This window comes from Schistocerca americana, chromosome 11, assembly GCF_021461395.2.
Source record: "Schistocerca americana isolate TAMUIC-IGC-003095 chromosome 11, iqSchAmer2.1, whole genome shotgun sequence".
In the NCBI taxonomy this organism is placed as follows: domain Eukaryota; kingdom Metazoa; phylum Arthropoda; class Insecta; order Orthoptera; family Acrididae; genus Schistocerca; species Schistocerca americana.
The window spans coordinates 57,863,982-57,886,009 of NC_060129.1; the positions used below are offsets into that span (position 1 = coordinate 57,863,982).

The 22,028-nt window shown below is 38.6% G+C and overlaps 1 protein-coding gene across 4 annotated transcripts in view; it reads left to right on the forward strand.

Annotated features, from left to right (window-relative positions):
- Positions 1 to 22,028, forward strand: part of LOC124553716 (zinc finger protein 708-like) — a 224,135-nt gene that overhangs the window by 24,880 nt on the left and 177,227 nt on the right. For 3 of the 4 annotated variants that reach the window (XM_047127616.1, XM_047127619.1, XM_047127617.1), the window contains exon 3: positions 17,834 to 17,914. In XM_047127616.1, the coding sequence (XP_046983572.1) occupies positions 17,834 to 17,914 (81 nt within the window). Of the gene's footprint in view, positions 1 to 17,833; positions 17,915 to 18,224; positions 18,274 to 22,028 lie in introns of all 4 variants that reach the window. The other variant, XM_047127618.1, reaches the window with a different exon arrangement.

Below are 22,028 nucleotides of genomic sequence, written 5' to 3' on the forward strand. Positions count from 1 at the left end.
TTTCCTATCATTAATCTCCCATGCTTCTCATGAATTACGGGTGTCCACCAATGGTGGGGTGACTTTTGAGCTTCAGTATACATGTATGGGTGCCCAATTTCAGAATTAAATATCTTGAAAACTATTATTGCTAGATGAGTGCAACAAAAGTTATATTAATGTGTGGATAATTAAACTTTTCCTTTGCTAGCAGTCTGTGCAGTCCCACCATATTTGTTTTAATGTTCATGCACTGTATGATGCTGACACAAACAAACACTGAAATTTTTCATCCCATACTGCAGTGTCTCAATAGAAGTGGGTTCCAGCTTGATGTGATGGTTCCAGTAGGCAGTGTCTTTCAAAAATAGTCATAAAGAGTCAGATCAGGGGAATATGGAGGCCAGGCCTTCCTTGCAGCAGTAAACTTGCTGCAATTCAGTGCAGTGGAACTATTCCTGAAGTATTCATTGAGAAAGTGAAACACCTATTCGTTGCAATGTGGTCTGCCCTCTTATTGTGTTCATCTACCAATGCTAGCTGGTTCGTGACAAATTGTCCTAAATTGCAACATAATGTTCAGTACTGATCATCCATCTCATCAAAAGACGGCCAGTAATGCCTGTGCTGCATTCTGCAGCTCGAACAGCAACATCTACTTCTACATAGATACACCGCAAGCCACTGTATGGTGCATGGTGGAAGGTACCCTGTACAACTACTTGTCATTTCCTTTCTTGTTCCACTCACAAATAGAGCAAAGGGAAAAAAGCTGTCTATATGACTCTGTATGAGCTCTAATTTCTCGAAACATATCTTTGCAGTCCTTACATGCAGTGTATGTTGCTGGCAGTAGAATCATTCAACAGTCAGTTTCAAATGCCCATTCTCTAAATTTTTCTCAAAACTGTTTCTCAAGAGTGATGTTGCCTTCCCTCCAGGGATTCACATTTGAGTTCCCAGAGCATCTCCGTAAGTCCTCGGAGCATCTCTGTACCACGTTGTTTGAACCTACCAGTAACAAATCTACCAGCCTGCCTTTCAATTGCTTCAATGTCTTTCTTCAATCCAGCCTGGTATGGAACCAAAACACTCAAGCAGTACTCAAGAATAGGTTGAACTAGTGTCCTGTATGTGGTCTCCTTTATAGGTGAACCACTCTTTCCTAAAATTCTCCCAATCATCTGAAGTCTACCATTTGCCTTCCCTACCACAGTTGTCACATGCTCATTCTACCTCATATCGCTTAACAACGTTATGCCTAGATATTTAAATGATTCAGCACTGTCAAACAAGACACTGGTAATACTGTATCTGAACATTACAGGTTTCATCTTCATATTCATCCACATTAACTTACATGGCTAGCTGCCAATTATCATACCAACTGGAAATTTTGTCGAAGTCATCTTCTATGTTTCTTTAGTCACTCAACCTCAACACCTTACAGTATACCACAGCATCATCAGCAAACCACTGCAGATTGCTGCCCACACTGTCCGCCAAATCACGCATGTATATAGAGAACAACAGCAGTTCTATCTGATTTTACTGGGGCACTCCTGATTAAACCATCTCTGATGAACACTTGCCATCAAGGACAACATACTGGGTTCTATTGCTTAAGTCTTCAAGCCACTCACAAATCTGTGAACTTATTCCATACATCTTCGTTAACAGCCTGCAGAGGGGCACAATGCCAACTGCTTTCTGGAAATTTAGAAATGTGAATCTGCCAATTGCCCTTTATCCATAGTTCTCAGTATATCATGTGAAATAAAGGGTAAGCAGAGTTTTGCACAAGATATGTTTTCTAAAACCATGCTGATTTGTGGACATAAGCTTGTGTCTTGAGAAATTTTATTATATTCGAATTAAGAATATTTTCAAGGATTCTGCAGCAAACTGATGTTAAGGATATTGGTCTGTAATTTTGTGCATCCATTCTTTTACACTTATTTTATACTGGAATCACCTGCAGTTTTATCCAGTCACTTGGGACTTTGTGCAGGCCAAGGGATTCACTATAAATGCAAGCTAGGTAAGGGGCCAATGTCACAGGGTACTCTTTGTGAGATCAAACTGGGGTTCCATCCAGACCTGGTGATCTATTTTCTTTCAAATCTTTCAGTTGTTAGTCTATGCCAGGTATGCTTATTACTATGTCATCCATATGGGAGTCTGTCCAATGGTTAAATGATAGTACATTTGTACAATTCTCCTGTGTGAGTGATTTCTTGATCATGAAATCTAAAACTTTGGCTTTTGTTTTGCTATTTAACTTTGGAAGAATACTGTGATTTCACTTTACACAAATGGGAATTTTTTAGAACCCTGAAATCACCAGTTCTGTTTATTCAAGACTCCACTTATGTGTGAGTGTGCTTCATCTATGAACCAGATGCAGACATCAAATTCTTCATTATCAGTCATCATGAGAATGTATTTTGCAAAGTGAGCTGTCTGTCACATAGTTTGTACAGGTGTGGCCTCATGGCTTTGGATTTAGTTTGGAAACATATACAGGCTCTGTCTCAGTGTTTTCTGCATGCTGGAATGCCCCATGTTAGGCCAGGTGAGAGAAGAAACCTGTAAAGAGGCCAGACTAATATACAGTTCTGAAAGATGGACAACAGCCTCTACAGAAGCTGCAAGGGCAATAAACTAAATGATAGGTATCTGGCCTTATTAGCCAACATGATTGTGCTATGTTGTTGATTTGAATAGCACAAGCAAAGAAAAGCTACAGCCATTATATTTCCTGAGAATGTGCAGCTGTAATGTATGCTTTGATGACAATGGCATCCTCTTAGGTAACCCTTAAGCGGTCGCATGGGGTGTTCAGAACACCCGCCATCCTTATCAATGGATTATTACATATTGGATAGGAGTATAACATCATGTTCCTCATTACCTTTCTAGGATGGAATATGAAAGCTTTGAGTAACAATAGAATCTACAATGAGAGTGCAAGTTCCAAGAAAACACACAACAATGTGCCTTGGGATGTTGTCAGAACCCCGCGCGACTCTTTATGTTGCCATGCCACGAGAAAGTGCACAGTTGCGTTCTGTAGCAGCTGCTTGCATTTTGTCGCTCTGTGCAGTTAAAACAGCTATGGTTCGTTATGAAATAGAACAAGATAGAGTGCGGAAGCTTCTGGAAAAAGTCTTACACAAAACTTTTGAAAGAGGGGGAGAGGAACAGGAAGAAACACAGTTGTGAAGTTCTCTCTCATCATGTTGACATGGAAATGGAGGATGAAGACAACTTGGAACTGAAACTGCAAGTAAGTAGAGTGGATAATGAAAGGAAACATGATTTTTTATTGGAAGACATAAGGTTACAAAATGGATGAAAAGTTGCCCTAGTTGCAACGTAAGAACTAGAAGTGTAGACCTCATTATTCATCTCTCTGGTGTGAAAGCTATCGCAAAATCTGCGAAAACTGCTGTGGACTGTTTTCCGATATTAATTTGTATAAATGACATAATAATTAGAATGATTACATCCTGCACAAAAATTTGCATACAACACATTGCATCAAATTTCACAAGAGACCACTATGCCAAACCAACAAATGAGGAAGAAATTAAATCTCTTGTGGGTCTGTTTATACTGGCTGGGCATTACAGAGCGGGACACCAAAATCTGGAGGACTGATGGGATGAAAATGGTTTTGGAATTGCAGTATTTTGTGCAACAATGAGTTTACGGCACTTTAATATCTTGTTGCACTGTTTGAGATTCGATGATATTCGAGACAGATTACAGCATAGTGAACTTGATCACCTAGCTGCATTCAGAGAAGTGTTTGAATTATTCATGTCAATCTGTTTCAGTAATAATACTGTGTCTGAATATACGGCAGTAGATGAACAACTGGTTGCATGTAGAGGCAAAATCAGTTTTTGACAGTATATACCTAGCAAGCCTGTGAAACATGATTTGAAAATTTGCACCTTATGTGATGCAAGACATCTATGTTAGGAAACAGCCAGATGGTCCCTTTGCACTGTCCTAAGGAGATAGTAAATAGTTTTGTATGACCTATCGAAAGTACAGGACTCAATGTGACACTGGACAACTGGTTTTGTTCCATACCACTGGCTGAAGAGCTCCTGAAAAAGAAACTTACAGTAGTAGGAACACTTAGAAAGAATAAGAGGGAGCTCCCTCCAGAATTTGTTTGCACGAGAGGTCGTGAACTTAGAAGCAGCCTTTTTGGATTCAGAAAGGATATCACAATAGTTTCATATGTACCAAAGAACAGAAAAAAACGTTATTCTCCTTTCATCTTTGCATCATGACAGTGCCATTGGCACTAATACAGTGGAGGAAAAGAAACCAGAAATTATAACATTGTACAATGAGACCAAAACAGGTATGGACACAATAGATGAAATGTGCGTTTCGTATTCAATCTCAAGAAAAACTAGACGCTGGCCACTTGCCCTATTTTTCCAAATGATTGACATTGCTTGCACTAACACCTATGTAAGCAAATAACAACAATGAGAGGATTTCCCGAAGAACATTTTTACGTGATGTCGGAAGGTCATTAGTGAATCCCATAGCGTGCAAAAGAGCAGCCACTCACGCCCCGCCTAAACAAGTTAGACAGAAAGCTGCTAAAATGGCGAGAATTGAAGACAGCAACAATACACCACCTTCTGAACAAAGAATACTTAAGCCTAGGCACCGCACAGTTTGCCCTCGGAGTAAAGACACAAAAGTTAAATTGCACTGTGCTCAATGTTTAAAAGTTATGTGTGTAAAGCACATGAGAAATGTGTGTGAAAAGTGTTACAATAACACACCCCTTGCAGCCAGTGATAGTGACTGATTTCATAAAATGTTTGTATGAGTTGACTGAACCAATGTTTAATTGTATGTATAATATCTTATACTTGTAATGCAGTATGAAGAATAACAGAAATAATTAAACAAATTATTGTAAAAAAATGGGAATTATTACTTATGTTTCAAATAACCCAATTTTATACTAAAGTATTATTAAATAAAACGATAATGTACTGGGAGATAACATTCTAAATAGGCAAAAATTTGTGAAGTAAATATATTCATGTCAGTGATATGCTGCACAACAATTTCATTATAGCTGCTTTTATTTGGGGTGTTAGCAACACCCAGCATGACTATTTATGTTACAAAAAGCTGCACAACCACATAAGGGGCAAAATATTCCAGGTGTAAGGTACACTACATTCAGGTCTCTGGAGTTGCAGTAGGGGGCTATTGATGTTGCCATTAGGTAAAAGAAATCTGTCATTCTGCATGTCAGAGGATGAAATGTTGGATCCCTTCATCACATAGACTTGTAACAGAATATAAAAACAGAAATGGATAGGCTAAAATGTGATGGAAGGATGAACAGAGTTCTAGTCAGCTGAATAAATCTAATGAACAGAAACTCCAACGAGCATATCTACAGGAGTAGATGTAATACTAAGAACTGCTATGAACAGTGTATTCAGTGCCTTAGTGTATCCAAAATAGACACAGAAGTAAGAGGTACCACAGATATATGTACCGAATAGGTCCATGGATGATGAAAGAATATACATCTACACGGATATTCTACAAATCGTACTTGAGCATGGAGTATATCATCTGAGACAACCCGGAGATCCGGGAAGAACTCGAGAATTTTTTCATCTGGGGGAAAACTGGGAAAAACCCAGGAATTTTTTAGAATTCCGGGAATTTTCTGTTTTAGTTTTCAGTTAAATTTTTGTAATTTTGACTGGTAAGAGCCGATACTCCTAACAAAGGATACTACTGTATCCCGCTAGTGCAGAATAATATTGCAGCATTAAAACACGAACGAGGGAAAAAAGAAAATAAAACTTAAATTGCAAAGGAAGTGCACCGTATAAAAAACACAGTGCACGTACAAGCATCTGCCTACAGAAAAATGTGTCAAAGGCTTTAGGAAGACACTGCAATGCTTCATAACAACAAATTGCCTCTGATGGGTGTGACGTCACAACTGTTTACATTAGATTCATTTAAGCATTTACGAGCGGGCTCATGCAGACGCCCAGTTGAGTCGTGTATGAGTAATACCTTCTCCTGCCTTTGGCTACAGATATGTGGCTGTTGGCTGTGTAAGCAGCAGTAGCAGTAACCAGCCATATGGGCTACCCAGAAAAATTTCACTGGTGTGCCCAACCTGCCAGATTCACGCGTGCGCAGCAGGCCCGGATCTATTGGCAGGGGAGGGGAGGGGGGGGCAGCAAACTGCGGTATCTGAACCAGGTGGCAATTTCGAGAGGAGGGGGCAAATTCATATTATTGAGGGAAAAAACCTTATTTTACAAAGCACCTAGTATCCAGCACACATCGGTCTATTGATTATTCATATGATTTTGAAGTGCACCCCTGCTAGTTTTTCGACATTTTTAAACACATTCTAAGTTGATTTCCAAATGAATTATAAATTGATTTTTGAATGTGTGCATAGTGTACGTGATGTCTCTGCCAGAGGAATCCTTGTTGCATCTAAACTTGAACTTTCCTGGAGGCAAAACGGGACGGGGCTATACGAGCTGAGCGGAATAAATCCGAACCGGGACATGCCAATTGCTGCTTGTTTATGTGGTTGACTCAGTTTGCAAATGTTCAGCATTGTTATAATTACTAGCGAAATCCATAGAATCAGACTACAAGAGTGGAAATAAACTACTAACAGGAATAACAAGCAAAAAAGATTATCTATTATCTTCTCAGTGTATCCAAGAAAATGAAATTCTGACAGAAAATTTTTGGCCAGATTGCTATACTAGACATGGCCAGTTGTTGTCCCCGGCTAGCAGCCGCTTAAGTTCCATTCTGGGAGTAGTGCGGAAAACGCATTGTATGAACACATAATAACGGCTAACAGGAGAATAATCGCTGGATAACTAAACTGATGATTGTGTCAGGGTTAGTAAAGTTAACCAGAGAATGAGGTTTGACAGTGGTAGGAATAGTTACAGAATTAGTGATGACAGGATTGTTTGTTAGAACGAGGAAGGAGAAGAAACGGGGAACATCACACAAATTATGGAAGAATATGACGATTCCAAATTTACACAAAAATTTTGTTGTACTACTTTTCGGTCTGGTGCATGAGAATTTGGAGCATATCTTTTCCTAACATAAAGCTTTTTGATTGTAGTAGGCCAAATAGGTATTTCGTAGTGGTAATTTGTGAATTATACAGGGTTATTACAAATGATTGAAGCGATTTCACAGCTCTACGATAACTTTATTGTTTGAGATAATTTTCACAATGCTTTGCACACACATACAAAAACTCAAAAAGTTATTTTAGGCATTCACAAATGTTCGATATGTGCCCCTTTAGTGATTCGGCAGACATCAAGCCGATAATAAAGTTCCTCCCACACTCGGCGCAGCATGTCCCCATCAATGAGTTCGAAAGCGTCGTAGTTGTGGCACGTTTCTTGGTAGAGGTGGTTTAAACACTGAATCTTTCACATAACCCCACAGAAAGAAATCGCATGGGGTTAAGTCGGGAGAGCGTGGAGGCCATGACATGAACTGCTGATCATGATCTCCACCACGACCGATCCATCGGTTTTCCAATCTCCTGTTTAAGAAATGCTGAACATCATGATGGAAGTGCAGTGGAGCACCATCCTGTTGAAAGATGAAGTCGGCGCTGTCGGTCTCCAGTTGTGGCGTGAGCTAATTTTCCAGCATGTCCAGATACACGTGTTCTGTAATGTTTTTTTTTCGCAGAAGAAAAAGGGGCCATAAACTTTAAACCGTGAGATTGCACAAAACACGTTAACTTTTGGTGAATTGTGAATTTGCTGAACGAATGTGTGAGGATTCTCTACCGCCCAGATTCGCACATTGTGCCTGTTCACTTCACCATTAAGAAAAAATGTTGCTTCATCACTGAAAACAAGTTTCGCACTGAACGCATCCTCTTCCATGAGCTGTTGCAACCACGCCGAAAATTCAAAGCGTTTGACTTTGTCATCAGGTGTCAGGGCTTGTAGCAATTGTAAACGGTAAGGCTTCTGCTTTAAACTTTTCCGTAAGATTTTCCAAACCGTCGGCTGTGGTACGTTTAGCTCCCGGCTTGCTTTATTCGTCGACTTCCGCAGGCTACACGTGAAACTTGCCCGCACGCGTTCAACCGTTTCTTCGCTCACTGCAGGCATCCAGAAGCTTTAAACTGCACATACCATCACCGAATGGAGTTAGCAGTTGGTGGATCTTTGTTGAACTTCGTCCTGAAGTGTCATTGCACTGTTATGACTGACTAATGTGAGTGCATTTCAATCACAACATACGCTTTGTCGGCTCCTGTCGCCATTTTGTCTCGCTGCGCTCTCGAGCGCTCTGGCGGCAGAAACCTGAAGTGCGGCTTCAGCCGAACAAAACTTTGAGTTTTTCTACGTATCTGTAGTGTGTCGTGACCACATGTCAATGAATGGAGCTACAGTGAATTTATGAAATCGCTTCAATCATTTGTAATAGCCCTGTATTGTCATACTATAAAAATGATCATTATTGCTGAAACAGTCTCGCATATTTGGTGTGTTTTAAAATTGCTGCAATATTAGAAAGGACTATTTTGTTTTATCCAGCACACCATGGCAAAATAGACGTAATCAGATCGAGAAACCACAACAGTCTTGGGTACTATTTGTATTAACAGCTTTTTTGATATTAGACGACGACATTTCAAGTTTTCATGTAGCAAAAGGTTTGACGAACTTTGATGAGGTAATAGTTCTTTCGCAGACGGGAAAGCATGTCATGTAAAGCTGTAGCAAGATCAGAGAGAAAAATCGCTACGACCCAATGACTGAAGAAATGTGTACTGTCTCGAATGTCTCTTGTCTTTACTGGTTTTAGGTATCCTATATTTATTTATTTATTTTTTAAAGAGGGGCAGGATGTCAAATCGGAAGACTGGGAGCAGGAGAGGCACTACAGGACATTTTAATTTCCACTGTCCTGAAATAATTTGATGGCATCCGTTACAAAATATAAAAGTTTGAGTTCCATAGAGTGAAATACAGTGGCGTGTGGTATGAGAATGTTTGAAGAGTTGTGGCATTAAGACCAAATAACATCTCTAACATTTCCTCGAAGATATATATTTTATGAATCAGACTCTTCAAAAAGATGTGCGCTAAAAATGAACTTATTTTTGAAAATTCTTTTTTTTTTTTAAAAATATATTGATATTCTGATGCGAAGAGCAGTCTTGAGTTAAGGTTGGGGGGGAGGGGGGAGGAGGGTGGGTACTCTCCACGTGACCTGTGTTTACATTTAGTGATTTTTCTGTTTCCTCTTCATTTACTGCTCTCACGTCAAATGGAAAAAAACAAGATGGATTTCTGTGGCTGGGAGTTACCAAGTGAATTAAAATACATAATTACGGAAGGCTAAAATGTGTTACTAGTTTCAGATTTTATTTTATTTCCACCTTTCTGACAGTCAAGCATTAATTGCCTTGCAGAATAATAGTTATTTTTGTCGGTTTGCCAAAGAAATTTGGCTTTTATTAAGCTTTACTACTGAGGCAGTAAATTTATTTGAAACAAAGTGTTTAATTCCTCACTATTGGCTAGTTTCAACTGTTTGGTGCATTTCAAGTGCGCGTTTTCATGTTCTAGCACGTATGGAATTTATGTCCCCAAAATCACACCGAAAAGCTTAATATCGGGTCAAGGTCTAAGTCCATGGGAAGCAGGATGTACTAATGTGTGCTTTAAGGCTAACTATGCATTTTAGTATGGTTCATGAAATTCCAACACTCATGGAGTATCCTCTGATGTTTTGTTTCTTTTATGACAAAATGTAAGAAAGATCTTTTGATGTTTTACACGTACGAACATAGGGGCTTCCTATATCACCGTAGCCATGCAAGCATGGTGATGCCTCTTATCTGGCACTCTCTGGCAACTGCTGAAATGAATCTATTTCTAATAGGTCGCGGGGAAATATTGCGAATTGTGGTTCGAAAAGCATTATTTTCAAAGTAAATTTCCTTTTATGTAAGATGAACTATGTGCCAGAATGTATGATGGATTTCTTAAATCGCAGACCGTTTGCTCTCATTAAAAATCAACTCTTTGATGATGAGCCATCTAGTAGAATTTCGAGCCCAGAAGATAAGAGTTTATGTTGGTATTAAAAATTTTACTGACATATTTCTGTGATGTATCTTAAGTGTAACGTGCTAAACAAATCAACATTGTATGTGAAAGCGTAGCTTCTCTTGTAGCTTATTAATCTTGGAGACAAATATTATATGCAAAAGCTTTGCTTTTCTTGTAAAAACACTATGTATATTAACTTAAACCATTAACTTTTCCTGTTGGCGAAATTCGAGTTTATAGTTTTGTAATATGAAAATATGCAGCGTACATGTTGCTGCACATCAAAGATCTTTCCAAAACGTGTTTTTTTCCTCGTGAGTTTCGTTTTCTAAAGTGCCAAGAAATTCTACGCTGCTGTATAAAACCATGTCCGTTCAAACACTGAAATTAATGGTATTGCATTTTACTATTTGAACAGCAAAATAGCTGATGCTTGAAGATGAGGCCGAGGAAGAGATGAACAAGACTAATGGGCAACTATGATAGTGACAGGTAAAGAAATTTTTAGGAAAATGCAACAGCCAAAACGAATAGTTCATTGAGGCAATTGAAGTAATTTTGGAGATTAGGATGAAAGCAAGAGGTATTTATATGGGGTGTATCGTAATTAGTGTCATAAATGCATACAGTTGAAAGTACATGGTACTAGAAGAAAAAATCTAAGTAAAGGTAGGTCTGGAAATGAACTGTTTGTGTGATAATCATGAGCTCTGTTTAAATGTAATCAAAGTTAAGAGAATCTAACAACACTGTACAGCATTAAGAAAGGTTATTAGAAAAACTGTCGGAAGTGCAGGTGGTTTGAATAAACATAAAAGTTACACGACTACTCCTAATCAGAGGAGTTGTCCAATGCGTCATCCTTGTACCCAGATTCAAGCATGTACCCACCACTGCCATTAATTTTGATTCCTTTCAAACACAGCTGGATTACTTTGAAATTCTTGACAAGCATTGAGAAGTCTTTGCTCCAATTCTTCAACTGTGTTAACTGTAGTGTCATACATAAATTTTTAAGTTGGTTCCAAACTCGGGAATCTATGGGGTTCAGATCCGATGAGCTTGGAGTCCACTGTACAGGTCCTCCTTGCGCAAACCATCTTCAGCCATATGGGCACATGAGATGTCTTCTCACCATAGCAGCAAAACATGCACGTGCTCCATCATGCATATAGTAAATCCTCTGGCATGGCGTTAAGGGAACATCTGCAAGCAAGCCAGCAAGATGATACCACAGAAATTCCATCCATTAGATTTGTTTGGCAACATGTGCAACCACCACTAAGTATCCCTAACCACACATTCAGTGAGAAACATTGCAGATATGGAGACTCATGCGCAGCATGTGGGTTAGAGCCTAAATGACTCCAAGCATTAGAATGTGATAATTAAACACACCATAATGAGTGAAACAGTTTTTAACTGTTAACAATGTGTTATTGTGAAATGTGTGGTTGCCTACAACTTGTTGTTGCAGGCAGTGATGGAAGGATAGTCTAGGGTCAAAGTTTGTGTCACTAAGACTGTGAAATTGTTGGAGGAGGTACGGGTATATTACAATGGATTATTCCTCAAACATGACTGACTCATTCCAGGAATGTGTGTGGCAAGTATCCTTGACAAGATTCATGGAGTGTGTTTGAATGTTTCCTTCACAATGTCTTCAAGCGCAGGTGTAACTTGTGTAGGCCTACATGCTCCCGCAGCATGTCCAAAGCTCCCAGTTTCTTGGAGGCATTCATGTAGCCTTGTAAACATTTGACCCTCAGGGTGCCTTTGGGCAGCATATGATCCTTGATACAAACAAGTAGATTCCTGTGCATTGGTGTTATCCCTATGGTACACAAAAGGCATATCAGCATACTCCTCATTACTGTAATGTTCTACGTAACCACCAACACTCGTACAACACAGCTGATGCTCTGCAAACTACTGACCTGAGTGGGACTATACTATACTGTTGTATCCATTTCATTTACAACTCCATGTCTCAAAAATGTAAAGAAAGACTGCGTATCGCAATCATATTGGTAGTGGTGGGTAACCCTGAAGATGCAATCATCTTGCAAATAATTTGTTTATCTGTACCCTCCATGAACCATGGACCTTGCCATTGGTGGGGAGGCCTGCGTGCCTCAGCGATACAGATAGCCGTACTGTAGGTGCAACCACAACGGAGGGGTATCTGTTGAGAGGCCAGACAAACGTGTGGTTCCTGAAGAGGGGCAGCAGCCTTTTCAGTAGTTGCAGGGGCAACAGTCTGGATGATTGACTGATCTGGCCTTTGCAACATTAACCAAAACGGCCTTGCTGTCCTGGTACTGCGAATGGTTGAAAGCAAGGGGAAACTACAGCCGTAATTTTTCCCGAGGGCATGCAGCTTTACTGTATGGTTAATGATCATGGCGTCCTCTTGGGTAAAATATTCCAGTGGTAAAATAGTCCCCCATTCGGATCTCCGGGTGGGGACTACTCTGGACGACGTCATTATCAGGAGAAAGAAAACTGGCGTTCTACGGATCGGAGTGTGGAATGTCAGATCCCTTAATCAGGCAGGTAGGTTAGAAAATTTAAAAAGGGAATTGGATAGGTTAAAGTTAGATATAGTGGGAATTAGGGATCGGTGGCAGGAGGAACAAGACTTTTGGTCAGGCGAATACAGGTTTATAAATACAAAGTCAAATAGGGGTAATGCAGGAGTAGGTTTAATAATGAATAAAAAAATAGGAATGTGGGTAACAAACAGCATAGTGAACGCATTATTGTGGTCAAGATAGACACGAAGCCCACGCTACTACAGTAGTACAAGTTTATATGCCAACTAGCTCTGCAGATGACGAAGAAGTTGAAGAAATGTATGATGAAATAAAAGAAATTATTCAGATAGTGAAGGGAGATGAAAATTTAATAGTCGTGGGTGACTGGAATTCGGTAGTAGGAAAAGGGAGAGAAGGAAACGTAGTAGGTGAATATGGATTGGCGGTAAGAAATGAAAGAGGAAGTCGCCTGGTAGAATTTTGTGCAGAGCATAACTTAATCATAGCTAACACTTAGTTCAAGAATCATGACAGAAGGTTGTATACATGGAAGAACCCTGGAGATACTAAAAGGTATCAGATAGACTACATAATAGTAAGACAGAGATTTAGGAACCAGGTTTTAAATTGTAAGACATTTCCTGGGGCAGATGTGTACTCTGACCACAATCTATTGGTTATGAACTGTAGATTAATACTGAAGAAACTGCAAAAAGGTGGGAATTTAAGGAGATGGGACCTGGATAAACTGAAAGAACCAGAGGTTGTACACAGTATCAGGGAGAGCGTAAGGGAACAAATGGCAGGAATGGGGGAAAGAAATACAGTAGAAGAAGAATGGGTAGCTTTGAGGGATGAAGTAGTGAAGGCAGCAGAGGATCAAGTAGGTAAAAAGATGAGGGTTAGTAGAAATCCTTGGGTAACAAAAGAAATATTGAATTTAATTGATGAAAGGAGAACATATAAAAATGCAGTAAATGAAGCAGGCAAAAAGGAATACAAATGTCTCAAAAAAGAGATCGACGGGAAGTGCAAAATGGCTAAGCAGGTATGGCTAGAGGATAAATGTAAGGATGTAGAGGCATATATCACTAGGGGTAAGATAGATACTGCCTACAGGAAAATTAAAGAGACCTTTGGAGAAAAGAGAACCACTTGTATGAATATCAAGAGCTCAGATGGAAACCCAGTTCTAAGCAAAGAAGGGAAAGCAGAAAGGTGGAAGGAGTATATAGAGGGTCTATACAAGGGCGATGTACTTGAGGACAATATTATGGAAATGGAAGAGGATGTAGATGAAGATGAAATGGGAGATATGATACTGCGTGAAGAGTTCGACAGAGCACTGAAAGACCTGAGTCAAAACAAGGCCCCGGGAGTAGACAACATTCCATTACAACTGCTGACAGCCTTGGGAGAGCCAGTCCTGACAAAACTCTACCATCTGGGGAGAAAGATGTATGAGACAGGCGAAATAGCCTCAGACTTCAAGAAGAATATAATAATCCCAATCTCAAAGAAAGCAGGTGCTGACAGATGTGAAAATTACTGAAATGTCAGTTTAATAAGTCATGGCGGCAAAATACTAACGCGAATTCTTTACAGACGAATGGAAAAATTAGTAGAAGCTGACCTTGGGGAAGATCAGTTTGGATTCCATAGAAATATTGGAACACGTGGGGCAACACTGACCCTATGGCTTATCTTAGAAGCTAGAGTAAGGAAAGGCAAGCCTACGTTTCTAGCGTTTGTAGACTTAGAGAAAGCTTTTGACAACGTTGACTGGAATACTCTCTTTCAAATTCTGAAGGTGGCAGGGGTAAAATATAGGGAGCGAAAGGCTATTTAAGATTTGTATAGAAATCAAATGGCAGTTATAAGAGTTGAGGGACATGAAAGGGAAGCAGTGGTTGGGAGGGAGTGAGACAGGGTTGTAGCCTTTCCCCGATGTTCAATCTGTATATTGAGCAAGCAGTGAAGGAAACAAAAGAAAGTTCAGAGTAGGTATTAAAATCCATGGAGAAGAAATAAAAACTTTTTGAGGTTCGCCGATGACATTGTAATTCTGTCAGGGACAGCAAAGGACTTGGAAGAGCAGTTAAACGGAATGGATGGTGTGTTGAAGGGAGGATATAAGATGAACATCAACAAAAGCAAAACGAGGATAATGGAATGTAGTCGAATTAAATCGGGTGATGCTGAGGGAATTAGATTAGGAAATGAGACACTTACAGTAGTAAAGGTGGTTTGATATTTGGGAAGCAAAATAACTGATGATGGTCGAAGTAGAGAGGATATAAAATGTAGACTGGCAATGGGAAGGAAAACGTTTCTGAAGAAGAGAAATTTGTTAACATCGAGTATTGAATTAAGTGTCAGGAAGTCATTTCTGAAAGTATTTGTATGGAGTGTAGCCATGTATGGAAGTGAAACATGGACGATAAATAGTTTGGACAGGGAGAGAATAGAAGGTTTCGAAATGTGGTGCTACAGAAGAACGCTGAAGATTAGATGAGTAGATCAGATAACTAATGAGGAGGTATTGAGTAGAATAGGGGAGAAGAGTAGCTTGTGGCACAACTTGACAAGAAGAAGGGACCGGTTGGTAGGCCATGTTCTGAGGCATCAAGGGATCACCAATTTAGTATTGCAGGGCAGTGTGGAGGGTAGAAATCGTAGAGGGAGACCAAGAGATGAATACACCAAGCAGATTCAGAAGGATGTAGGTTGCAGTAGGTACTGGGAGATGAAGAAGCTTACACAGGATAGAGTAGCATGGAGAGCTGCATCAATCCAGTCTCAGGACTGAAGACGACAACAACAACAACAACAACAACAACAACAACTGTACGTACTGAGACTTTTTTCATCTAGAATCATGTACTTTCAATTCTGTGCACTTCTGCCATTAATTAGGATAAATCCTGTATATATTGTCTTAAAATGATGGTAGATGGGAAACTTTAAGGAAAAAAGCACCTTACTGTTAGAGTGCACAATGAGGGGGTTGTGACATTACATTTATAAAAGGGCATTGCTGTGTACCCTAAAAACTTATTTTTTACCGTCTTGGATAAACAAAAGCAGTTTATTGAGTCAGCACTTCATTATTGATCTGTTGACTGTGGTGGAGTGCCACAGTAGTTGAAGCACACCATGTCCTCAGTTGGTTACTACAGCAAGTTAGTGGGAAGTGCCTCTGGTATTGTTGACCTGCTGTAGCTTTTTTGATATGTATGCTTGTTTCTCATTTATCTATGATGGAACATGAGGTTCATTTCACTTCAGCACTAGTCAGACTCTTGCCATGCTTTATAATTTACTCTAAAGCCAATTGTGCCATGTCAATATACAGTAAATGATTATGTAGCCACCTCTGTATCAGTACTTACGACAGAATTTAATTTTGCTGACAGACGATGTTTCAATATATGTTCTGCCATTTCTGTCAGTTCTACATCTTTACAGTTTCCTGAGAGACTGTAGTATTGTTATGGACGTCAATAAGTGGCATAAATAATGTAAAAACCGTAACCTAACTCCAAGTGCCAGTCCAAAGGCTGGAACATGAAACAATGAAAATTGTAAAAATCAGCTGTATTCAGCATAGAAAGAGGCATCACATTGCAACATTGCTACCATCCTCAAGTTTTGCGTATAGCAGTGAATATGTTAAGGATGCAAAATAGTCAGATCATAAAGTTACTTTGGGAGTACCACAAGAAAGGATTAAAAAGCCATTACTGTTCACATCAGAAGTTGTGTGAAGGTTTTAAGGTAAGATGCTGTTCCATATAGCTGCTGCATTATGAATCTGTAGCGACATGCTTTTAGCAAACATACTCTCATATTGTGAACAATAAAGCCTATAACTCATTTGTTGAAGAAATGAAGAAATGACTACCAGAACACCTTTCTCATGGAGTATATGATCATTAAGGGAAGGACTGGTACAGAAGATAGAAGATCGAAAGAAGAATGTTGTATCATTCATAGGCAAATTCAGTATGCCAAAGAGCAACATGTTGCTTATGCCGTATACTACAAGTGCGGTTTGAAAAGTTCTCGGAACAGAATAGAAAAAAAGTACTTACATCACTGAAACTTTTTTAGTTTTCAGTGTAGTCTCCTTGTTGATTAATGCACTTAGTCCAATGATGTTAGAGTGCCTTGATCTCATCTCGAAAATTAGCTTCCTCCAGGTCTGCAAAATAGTTGTCAGCTCCAGCTATCAATTCTTTGTTTGAAGCGAATCTTTGTCCGCATACAAAATTTTCATTTTCAGAAGAGATGGAAGTCTGATGGAGCCATATTAAGCTAATATGGCAGGCGTGGCAACAATTCATACCTCAGTCTGTGTAATTTTGCCATGGTGACAGCATGCATTTGATTCATCATCAAGAGTAACAGCACCCATCTTTCAGATAATTTTTTCATTCCCGGTTCTTCAGTTAAAATGTGATATACCTTTGCACATGACATCTGGCAAGCATGAGCAGTTTCACACACTTTCAATCAGCGGTCTTCCATGACTGTATTGTGCACTTCTCCTATGATTTCCGGAGTAGTGACACATCTTGGCCAACCACTGTGGGGAAATTTAAATTCATTTGTCCACTTGGCAGTAGTCGGATATGAAGGAGCAGAGTCCCCCAGTGTGTTGTGGAAATCACCGTGAATGTTCTTTGCTTTCATACATTTCTTTATGAAGTACTTAATCACTGCTCAACCTTTTTTTTTTCCCATCTTCACAAATCACTACACGGGAACATCACTGCCACAGTTCTCTTCCAAGAGCACTGATGTGGCACATGTTAACAGGCAACAGTCCAATGAATATCATGTGAACAACTTGTGCTAGTGCTGACCTCTCATGGTGATTCCAAGAACTTTTCAAATCACCCTCATATAATACTATTATGTATGCTGTGTAGGAAAGAAGTGAATGATTTTTTGCAAAGAATCTTGAGAATGGAGATTAAATCATATTGATATACATTAGAACACCTCATCAGAAAATTAGATTCATTAAATTTTCTTACATAAGAGATCAGAATCAGTGGATAGTGGATGATATGCATAAGAAAATACTGAGAGCTATGTAATATGTGCAGAAAGATATAAACATTTGTAACTAAGATTTTGTTTTCGCTTTCTTTCCAGATTCGTGAAGCTCAATTAGTAAACTCAAAGTCCAAGAAGAAACCAGAACTAAATTTGGGACTAGAGGAAACCGAGAACATTGTAAGCATTCATATTTCTTACATATTGCATATGGATAGAAAAACACCTCTGGCTAATTGCTGAATGTAAAGGATGTGTTACAGTAAAGTAAGCATTGTGTGTGTGTTTTCTGGAAGCAAGTGCTGTTTGTAATGTTCCAGTGTTCTTATGTAGTTCTTTCTGATGTAGTTTGTTCATTTGTGAAGAGATTCTAAACAGTCCTTATAATCATATATACAGTCGTATTTAAAACACTTCTGCTTGGTACCATTTATTTTGTATACATTTGATATTTTATCTTTTAGTAAAATTTGGTTTTTTTATCTCTCAGTGGCAATGGGAAAGTCATGGCAGAGCTAAACAAGAAGAGAAACTTCAGGGTATGTTCAGTGAGCTTTCTAATGTCTTGACTTATATGGAACACAGAATAATACATCATAAACTAGAATGATGTGACAGGAACAAGATGGTGAAACTGATAATATTCTCATTGGAATGTAATTAAACTGGTATTGGGGGATATAAAATGCAAATCCCCAGAGACTGTCACTGAACCCACTCTTGTTTATAAATGTTCTTCCAAAGCCCAAAAGATTCTTTAAACACTTAAAAGATTTAGTAATTATTCAAGCATATAGATCATTGATTTGTTAAGCAATCAGCTTAGCACAAACATGAGAAAGGCCTCTTGTAACAGTGGCTGAAATGTCAAACAATTTTATAGATTGAAAGTGCACTCAGAGGCCCAGAAGAATTTTATCTTACACAGCATTCTGTAGTGTCTGTAAAAATTCTTTTGATTCTAGTATAGTGCTTCCGTCAAAAACTGCTACTTCTGCAGACAGGGATTTGTGTAATGCATTTGATCAAAATGGATTTTACCAGGAGCAAAAGGCAATTGAATGTTTAAGAGTTCATGAAAAATATACACTTCACCATTCATCTGTGACTGCTGTGGCAACTACAAGACAAGTTACCAATGTGTCATCCCTTACCTCGACACACAAATTAGAAGATATGAGAAATTCACATGCAGGACAATATTAAAGATGACAACATCCCTCCAATTTCTAAGTCAGCAAGGAATAACAATTCGTGATCACACCGATGAAGCATCAAAAATTAATCAGTTGTTACATAGAGCAGAAAATGCTACTGACTTGAAATCTTGGCTGCTGCATATGAGTGGGTTTCTCATGATGTACTGAATGAAATTGTCTCGTTATTATCCAGCAATGTACAGCAAAACATTGTGAAATATGTTAAGGAGGCATTATACTTTTCTCTTACTTTAGATGAGACTTCCAATGTATCAGTGATGGAACAACTATCCATATGTTTCAGATATGTCAATAAAAATCTTCAGGTTGAAGGAGTTTTTGTGGGCTTCAAGAAGTAGCTGCAACAAGTTCTAGGACATTGTCTGAAATCATCCAGGATGTCATAAGACATTTATCCCTTGACATAAAGTGCTGTCGTGGGTAATGTTATAATGGTGTGAGCAATGCCAGTTGACATTTAACATGATTACAAAGTAGGATTACTCGGTTGGAACCGTGAGCTATATTTGTTCATTGTTCAGCACATAATTTGAATTTGGTAGTACAACGTGCGATGTAAGGTATTAGTTATGTGTAAAATTTTCTGGTGATTCTTCATGAATTAATACCATTTGTAAGACATTTGCCAAAGGTGCTAGCAGTGTTTCAATCGCTACAAGAAAAAAAATGGAGATGTTGTAAAAGAACGTTCAGACTGAACTTTGCAGCCATTCTGTCTTATGAAGTGGTGTGTCGGTACAATCAATAAAGTCATTGAAATGTAGTTATGACATTCTGTTACAATTATTGGATGATGTGTCAGAAGTAAAAAGCGAAGTTGGTGGGAATGCTAGTGGATATTTTTCAAAACTGCATTAACTCAGATTTCTTTTTCCCAGGCAATGTTAATTTCAGTTTTCGGCAGGATTGAGCAACTTCCTTCTTTTCAGAAAAAGCCATTGTCATACCAAGAAATCAAAACATTGTTTTTGTCTGGAAGTTTAGCTTCACGGGGGATATATTTTTTGAGGTGTGGAATGAAACCATTAGGAAAACAGAGAAACTTAACATTGATTAACCATTTTGCATAGAAAAAGGAAGATGCTAAAACATTACGAGGAAGGCAGTGATCCTCATGCATATCAAACACCGGGGCAAATGTGCAGACAAATATTTTTTGAAATAATTGATGTGACTGCAGCTGTGCTAAATTGTAGATTTGACTGAACAGTTCTGGAACTTATTCCACAACTTGAGGCTTTTGCTATTGGTCAAACTGGTGCTGATCGTACCCTGCAGTTGTTTGTGGCAGATACAGATAAAGACAAGCTAACATTGTATAGGGACAAGTATCGAGATCTGTGCAGAATGAAGAAAGAGGAAGCTGCCAACTTGTTAGACATCTACAAATATTTAAGTGGAGAAAACTGTGGTCCTAAGTGTGAAATACTCGCAGAATTTGTGAAGCTTGTTTGGATGATTTTACTTATAACTATTACTTCTTGTACCTCAGAGCATTGGTGTTCAGCACTTAGATGACTGAAAACGTTTTTGCGGTCAGCAGTGATACAGAAAAGATTGAATGATTGGCCAGTTCCGCATGTTCATAAAGAAATGATTAAAAATATTGACATTACCAAATTGCAAACAGTTAAATGATCTAAGAAGAAAAGTGTTTTATACTGAAAGTTAATATGTCATGATTGTTATTTGATACGTAAGGCAGGTTATTTTATAGCTCCATTGACAAATAAACCTTTGCGTAGTTCTTTCTCCAGTAAATTAAAACTGTGTGGTTTATAAAGACTTTTTTCATTTTAATTTGTATGAATGGATTATTTTCTGTTTGTTACGTGTTGATAGAATCGCCTCTTGCAATCACTGTGCATGTGATGTGTTTAAAGCATACAGTAGTTGATACAGAACTAACTGGCATTTTGTTCGTGAATTAAAAGTTAAAAGTAGACAAATAATTTAATGCAGAAAAATCAGTTAATGTTATGATTACATATTTTGAGAATATTTGTTACAGTAACTTATCCTTATAATCCAAACCCACAAGCACAAGAGTCCTTGTGAGCCAGGGCCTGTCACAGAGGCCTTTTTGTGGGCAGACACACGGTCAGTGGTCACTTTGGTTCCAGGGTTCCCCAGTACTCATTTCAGACTGAGTAAATGTCAGAAACATACCGTCTGTGCAGGGGTGTAACATTACGGCCTGCAATGCAGGTCAGCCTGATACTTCAGGGGGCCACAGAAAGTGAAAGATTGTTGTTATTTTATTAAGAATTATAATTAAAATATATAAAAATATAAATACAGAAATATGTATGTGATAAACAGTAAACTCAAACACATAGAAATGGTCATGGTTTCAGAGAATCAGTCGGTGCTAAATTGAACTTAGCAGAGAGTATTTAAGCAATGCTAGTCCTTTCCCTCTCTTGTACCACTCTGATTGCAGCATGTTCTTCAGACATCACAGAAGTGCAGCAAGATCAGTTATTACAAGCTAATAATAACAACGAATATGTATACCACGGTATCACAGTCAGGTAAAAAATTATCCATTCTTGATGTATCAGTGACTGTATAACACACATTTTTGTGAATGTTTAACTTTTGTCGTATCTTTATTTGGCAACTCTGTCAGTTATCAAATAAAAACGAATGGTGTAATAACAGAGAGTCTACTTAGTTTGGCACAGCAAGCATCGAAGTTTGCAGTGTCACAAGTGAGTGCGATTCAAAAGTGAAAAATGATAACAGCAGTTATCAAAGCGAAATGGTAATAGTAGCAGAATTGCTGTAAATGTAATTAGGCCTGTTCATATTGCAGACTACTCAAATGATAGGCTTATTGTTAGCTAGATGTAAATGATGAAACGAAAAGGTTCTTTGTCTGACAAAATCCTTCAGCTTGAGGGAACTGGTTAAAGATTGGAGGTGGCTAACCAAATGTGTAGTGTGACAGACAACTATATGCATGTCTGAAGACATGTGTTGCACATAATTCGTGTTGTAAGAAAATTGCAGTTGACATTTGCATGTATTCATAACTAAAGAAAAGTGAGAACATGTGAAAATATGTGCTT